The sequence below is a fragment of the Gekko japonicus genome, unplaced genomic scaffold (genome assembly GCF_001447785.1).
Source record: "Gekko japonicus isolate JY-2015 unplaced genomic scaffold, Gekko_japonicus_V1.1 scaffold50, whole genome shotgun sequence".
Lineage (NCBI taxonomy): Eukaryota > Metazoa > Chordata > Lepidosauria > Squamata > Gekkonidae > Gekko > Gekko japonicus.
The window spans coordinates 2,093,405-2,100,910 of record NW_015164666.1 but is presented as its reverse complement, the minus strand read 5'-3'; the positions used below and the strand labels follow the sequence as shown (position 1 = coordinate 2,100,910).

Below are 7,506 nucleotides of genomic sequence, written 5' to 3'. Positions count from 1 at the left end.
CCCCTCGGCCGCCCTCGGCCCTGCCGGCTCCGAGGCAGCGGCGGCACAGGCAGCAGCGGCCCTGAGCAAGGGAGCGGCAGTGACGGGACTACCAGCGGCAGCTCGGACCGCGAAGACACCTCCTTGGCAGGGAGGGACCCCGGGCAACGCCTGGCACGCGGAGGTAGACTGCCGCGGGACATGGAGGCTCCCTTTCGCCTTGCTTCGTAGCCTCCCCCCCAGCCTTGGTGGTGAAAACTTGCCAGAGTGCCAAGCGGCGAGGAGCTGGGGGGGAAGGCAAGGGGGGGTGGAGAAGACGGGGAACCAGCAGGATGGGGGGGTACTTCCCTCCTCCTCCTGCTTCCTCTGCCTCCCTGCCGCGAGTATCGCGGGTCCCCCTCTTGTGCTTATCTAATTCCCTTTTGAAGCCATCCATGCTTGGTCCTTCAGTTGCTACTTGATCGTGTTGAACGGGGTGTCTTTGAGTTTAGCCAGAGCCACCAAAGCCCTGGCAACCTCGACTGTAGGTTGGCCACAAACACTGAAGAACATTGCACGCTGCTTTTCGTCTTCTTCTATCTCATTGGCTGTGAGATAGAATTCAAATTGGGCCTGATAAGCGTCTCAATCCTTGATTGCTGCATCGAAAGTTTCAATGTCGCCCTTGGCAGCCATGATCATAGTTATGAGTTGGTGATTTCAATGAGCAATTTCAGCTTGGGATGAGTGATTTCAGTGAACTATTTCAGCTTGGGATAAGCCTATGGTTGCTGGCATCCCATCCTCATCGCCAGTATTAAGTATTGAGATGAGGTAGCTCTTTTCATAATAACATGCTTCTTTATTAAATTTCTGAACCAAAGACACAGGCTCAACAGGAACCAATTTATACTTGTATAAACCACACCTACCTTAAACAACAACCAATACCAAGTAGGCAGCTAGAATCTTTCATTTGCATGAACTATACAGGTAAAGGTAAAGGTTTCCCTTGCTCAAAAGCTAGTCGAATCCGACTCTAGGGGGCAGTGCTCATCTCCGTTTCCAAGCCAAAGAGCCAGCACTGTCTGAAGATTTCTCCGTGGTCATGTGGCCGGCATGACTAAACGCTAAGGTGCATGGAACGCTGTGACCTATTTATCTACTTGCAATTTCTTGCTTTCAAACTGCTAGGTTGGCAACAAACATGATTGGCCATTACCAGCAATACAACCAACAGTCTTGAAAGCCTTTGGAGCCTTTGCTCAGACCCAAGATCCATCAGTACACAACAGAATCTTTGAAACACCTCAGAAATTTTATATCATATATACAACTGCAAAGGCTATTAAACTTTTAACTGCTCCTTTTGACTTTGCCTTGTTTTTAGAACATAGAAGAGAATCACCGTGGGTTGAATTTGCTCTGTGAACTACACACAGAGATCGTGTTCTTATTTTGATTACCTGTAGTCTACAGTAGTGGCACTCCTTGTTGTGGTGTGAAGTAATGAGATAAGCCCTAAGAGAACCTGGGAGAAGCCCACAATGTGTTCTCCCCAACACACATACAAGATTTGGGGGGTGGCACCCAAGGAGGGCAGGTTTTGAGGAGGGGAGGGACTACAGAGGGGTATAAGGCCACTGAGTCCACCTTCCAAAGCAGCCATTTCCTCCAGGTGAACTGGTCTCTGTCACCTGGAGATCAGTTGTGAGTGTTAACATTGACATAGCAATATAGCATCATGTTTGTTCCCAGCATATGACAGTTAGTGGTGTATCACTTCAAGCTATCATCGCTAACTAATAGCCTTGAAAGAGCTCTCCTGCTGGCACATTTCTGTTAAAAATAGAACTATAACCTCTTTGTTCTGCAACTATAACCTCAATCACTGTATTCCCTTGAATACTCAGTATCCATAAAGCTTTCATGCCTTACTTGCATATATACCCAGTTGTGCTTAAAACAGTGGTAGTTGTCAGAGTAATGACTGTAGAAAGCCTTGTTTACTAATCAACTCTGTTTAACCAGTTCTTTAAAATATTTCTTCTGTTTGTACAAAATCCCCAGTACTCTTCAGATTGTGTGATTTTTTTCTCTCAAGTGTAATTAAAAACAGTAACACCTGATTAAAAAAAACTTGCATACATTCTGTGGGAAACACAACTTTTTCATATACAAATGTATGCCCTTAATATCACTGTGTGCTGCATTCTTATCTGACTGTCCCCCCCCCCATCTTTGTCTCTTCAATTTTGCATTGCAAGAAATGAGTTAACAATTTTCACACTATATATATTTGATAAAAATGGAATGTGTCACTGAATCTGAAGTGTGAATATATAAACATTCACTTCTAGGAGCTATTGCTTCTGAAATGAGTGATTTTATTGGAAGGGGGGGATTGAAATTTAAAAGCCAAGAATGGAAAATTATGTGATATTTCTGTTTTTTAAATTATATTTTAAATCTTTCTTTTAGAATCCGGAACATTAAAATATCCTAGATTAGGAAAACAACACAGCTAGGTAGTTTTTAGGAAAAAATGAAATATTGCCTATAAGAACTTGATTCCCCCCCCCCTTTGGGGGTCAGTTTGTATAGGTAGCTAGAGTTATGAGCCTGGTGATTTCATCTCAATATACATTTATACTGTGACTTCATAAATCACAAGTTGGCATGCTTTTTTCATGCAGCCACACAATTATTTGTCCAAATGGCATGACATTTTTTACTGATATGGCACCTCTGAGAATGAAATGGCACAGTTATGTACAATTTCCTAAAATAATCATTATGGCCAGTAGGGGGGTTAAGTACTTATCACCTCAATAACCAAAAGGTTCCCTATAGTTCAAAAGAAAAAGGTTTTGTGTTAGTGCTACCTTTACACATGGCTTCCCAAGCCGTACACACAGTCCATCGCTGCTCTTACTGTAGTGTCTGACAAATGCAGTCAAAGTTGGAAATGTTTTCCTTCTGGTCACGAAAAATCCCACATCATCCAAATGTCTGATTCGGTAGTGCCTCACAGCTGTTCCATCAAACACTAGCCATATATGAAAGAGAATGTATTGTAAGGTTGCCACTGTATATACACAAATAACACATAAAAGGAGACCTTATGGCAAATTGCCTGTTATCCAATCCTCGTTCACAACATGCCAAGCCTGGAATCTGGACTTCAAAACTAGCACTTCATGCCCAGGTCTAGTCGACTGATGCCCCAGTAGCTTAACTGATCATGAACATAACATCAACCCAGCTGGATCAGACCAGTAGTCCATCTAGTCTGGCAACTTGTTCCACCAGTTGCCCTGGAGGGCCAACAGACAGGACCCTGAAGCCAAGGCCTTCTCCTGCCTCGGCGGGGAGGGCGGGATATAAATCAAATAAATCAAATCAAATCCTGTTGTTGCCTCTTAGCAGTGGTTTTCAGAAGTCCAAGCCCCAACAACAGATAAGAGGGCACGGATTTGCACCTGTGTGAAGACCTAACCCCAGCTTTGCTACCCACAAAAGGGCTCCTCCATTGGTAGCTGCATGCTGCCCTCTTCACATGCAGATTTTCATACAAGCAAGGGAGAGTCAGATTTTCCATCAAGTAGTAAAGTAGGCATCATTGTTTGGTGCATGCAAGTCTTCAGTACCCCTGGATACAAAGGAACTTTAAATTGCCTTCCTGGATTAAAATAATACTATATATCTACTCCAGCGTTCTGTCCCAACTGTGGCCAGCCTTGGGCAATCACAGATCAGGGCATGATGTTTTTTCCTAACATATGACAGTCAGTGGAGTATCACTTCTAGCTATCCTAGCTAACTAATAGCCTTGAAAGAGCTCTCCTGCTGGCACATTTTTGTTAAAAATATAACTATAACCTCTTCGTTCTTCAGCTATCACCTCAATCACTGTATCCCCTTGAATACTCAATATCCATAAAGCTTTCATGCATTACTTGCATATATACCCAGTTATGCCTGAATAAAATTATTCACTTATACACATTTATTATAGACACTATTTTCATAGGACGCTAATCTGTATCTTGTATATTTAATACTCCCAGCCTGGTTAGAAATTGCTTTTAAAAATCATTCAAAATAAACTGACAATTACAGCATACATTATTTCCAACAGAAATAAGAAGAGGAAGAGATTGGATTTATACCCCGCCCTTCACTACCCAAAGGTGTCTCCAAGCGGCTTACAAACTCCTTTCCCTTCTCCTACCCACAACAGACACCCTGTGAGGCAGGTGGGGCTGAGAGAGCTCTGACAGAAACTGCTCTTTTTTCAAGAACAGCTCTCCTTGATGCAGCCACCCTTTGTAGAGCTTATGTTGACTAGGAATGTGCAAAGTTCCTTAAACTTCGGTTTTCATGCCAAAAGCTACATTTATTTCCATTACATTCTTTATTACACATGTTCATTTTCATTATTCATGTCTCCATTGGTTTCAAAGGAAAACATATCCCTGGGCTCAGCACAGTGAGGAAGCTGAGTTACCTCTGAGCTTCTCTTTGGCTGCGTGGCTCAGTGCAGGGTCTTGCAAACCCCTTTGCACTCCCCCTCCATAGAGGAATCCAATCTCTGTCAGGCCAGCTAAGCATGGCTGTGCTAATGGCTCTGGTAACTCTGCCAGCATGGCACTGCTGTCATAATTTTAGCTGCTGAATGCTAGAAGTGCACCATAAGCTGGACCATACCAAGCTGCGGTGTCACTCGTTGGGGTGTGGGGGTGTGGGTGCAGGGGTGCACGCAATGCAAAGACGACAGGATACAAACGGCTGCAGGAACTGATCTGAAACCTCTCAGCTTCCCAGCATTTATTTATAAGCTCAGTTTTCCCCCATTTCCTCCCCCCCTCCTCTCTTCCTCCGTCTATCTGCGTAGAGGAAAGTTTCAAGCATTCTAGCATCCTTAAGGAATGTTTGTGTGTGTGTGTGATCTCTCTGTTATCTCTGCCAAGGTCACAACACTGACTGCGTAGGTAATCACCAGACTTCTCATGCTGTTAGCACACAAATACCTCTGGGTTCCCAATATCCAGGCAGGAGAATCCCCTTGCACTGCCCTACACCAAGCCTTCCTAGCTCTTCAGTACTGCATGGATGCTGCTGAGATACAGGGATTCTGTGAAAGCCAGACTCAGCTGCTAAATGGCTAGCCGCATGCAAATCCATGGAAAACACTGCTAACTCTTCAACAGCTGAAGCTGCCCTATCTCTACCCTCTCTTTCTGTTCAAAGGAGGCAGTGGAGGCACAGGGATGCCATCACAGTAGTACATGGCAGCTTCCTGAGCCAGCAATGACTGGGGGAACCAGGGGTGGTCTTAGGGATTCTGGGGCCCAGGGCAAACCTCATGGTGGGACCCCAGAATCACTGGCCCGGGTGTGGACCACAACCCTTCCCCCACTGCCACCCTCCAGGTCCTTGCTGTTGCCACAGCTGCCTAAGAAGCAGCAAGTGGCTGTCATGAGGTGAGTGGTGGGGGCCACCCCATTGTCTTACATAGGGTTACTAACTCCCACTTGGGAAATACCTGGAGATTTTTTGGGGGGGGGAGCCTGGTGAAGGCATGGTTTGGAGAGGGGAGGGACCTCAGCTGGGTATAATGCCACAGAGTCCACCCTTCAAAGCAGCCATTTTCTCCAGGGAAACTGGTCTATGTCGTCTGGAGATCAGTTGTCATCCCAGCAATCTCTAGCCGCCACCTGGAGGTTGGCAACCCTAGTCTTACAGGGATCTGTAGGGCAGTGGGAGTGGCCACCCCCAGCTCATCCCAGGCCCTCATTTTCTGACTGTCATACAGCACTGGCAGCAGTTATGATCTGAGGGAGGGATCCCACTGGAGGGGAGCCATTGCTGGGGATCCAGGAACAGTGAATGAATGGTACTCCTTCATTCTTGTCATGCCCATTTTCATTACCTTGATGAACATAAAGAATTTTCAGATCAGCTGTTTACCTGTTTGCATACGAATGCACATCCTTTATACTGGTGGTGTAGATTTAACAAAGAAAATGTACACGATACATCATTTACGGATGTTTAAGTACTGCTAGATATTATTCTGAATGAAGGTTTGATGTTAGATATGAAATAACTTTTAGCCTACAAATGAACAAAGCATCGATTTCCTACTTATTAAAATAAATTAAAGTAAGGGTTCCCAGTGCTGTTATTGTGGGTGCTATGGTGGCCGTCAGCACCTTTTCTGGCACCTGCTCAGAGTTTTTGGAAAGTGGGCAGGGTCATTTCCCATCAAGGCTTTCCCACAGGCCATCCCCACTGCCATGTACATTTTTAAAAAAATTCTTGAACTGGCAACAACACTATGAGAATCTGTGATGACGGTGGGGAGGGGAGCTGGAAGCTGGCAGAAGTATAAGAAAATCCATGAGCTGAGGAGGCAGAGGAAACACTTCCTTCATCTGTTTTTCTTCCCCACTGTTATTGGGATTCTCCTTCTCTTCCAACATTGAGCTTTAGTATGGATTTATTCTCATTTAGGGTTGCCAAGTCTTACCTGTCGCTGCAGCGGGGGACTCCTGGCTTGCTCCTGGAGTGCGCGCGTGTGCGAAGCATGCGCCGCAACCACATCACCCGGAAGTGACGCAACCATGCTGGGCACGCTGGGGGCGGGGCCACGACCATCTGAGGGAATACCATAGAGTTTTCCCTTGGATGACCATGGCCCGGCCCCCAGCGTGCCCGGGGTGGGTGCGTCACTTCCGGGTGACGTGCACATTGCGTACTTTGGGGGTGGGGTTCCCCCCGGGGCCTGATCTGCCAGCGACGGGAAATGGGCCTGTGGGGCGGGGTTTTCCCCGCACTCCGGGGGGACTTGGCAAGCCTATTCTCATTTTACCCCTTTCCCTCTCCCTTTATGTGTTTTTTTTTTAAAATCCACCTACCAAGTTTTCCCTCTATGAATTTGTGATTTTCTTTTTTAAAAATTCCCACTCCTGGGGGATATGAGAGAGAGTCCCCCCCTTGAGTTTCCTCTGGGCATTTTTAAAATTCCTCCTTTTCACACACATCCTAAGACTTGTTACGTATATGTATTCATCCATCCCCTTTTTTAATATTAACTACTTTTATAGAGCAGAGTTTGAGTCCAGTGGCACCTTTAAGACCAACAAAGTTTAATTCTGGGTATAAGATCTCGTGTGCATGGACGAAAGCTTATACCCAGAATTAAACTTTGTTGGTCTTTTTTGGCTCTTTGTTGGTGCCACTGGACTCAAACTTTGTTCTGTTGCTTCAGACCAACATTGCTACCCACCTGAATCTACTTTTATGGGGGTATATTGTATCATCTTCATCATTATATATCACGGTTCAGATGTGGTTTGAATTTTTTAATGTTTATGGTGTAATGGTGACAGTAGCTTTATATTTAAAAAATGGTTTGCCTGTTCAAAAATGAAATGATACGCTACAAAGAAAATAAAAAAGGAAAAGCGGGGGGGGACAGCAGTGGGACTTGCAAGATGGGGCTGCACAGCTGAAATCCTCAATGCGCCAAACTGTTGAAAT

At 45.3% G+C, this 7,506-nt stretch overlaps 1 protein-coding gene across 1 annotated transcript in view; it reads right to left on the bottom strand.

Annotated features, from left to right (window-relative positions):
• Window positions 1-7,506, bottom strand: part of FRK (fyn-related Src family tyrosine kinase) — a 95,319-nt gene that overhangs the window by 40,906 nt on the left and 46,907 nt on the right. Inside the window, exon 3 of the mRNA XM_015409067.1 lies at window positions 2,844-3,007. Coding sequence (XP_015264553.1) covers window positions 2,844-3,007 — 164 coding nt within the window. The remainder of the gene's footprint in view (window positions 1-2,843; window positions 3,008-7,506) is intronic.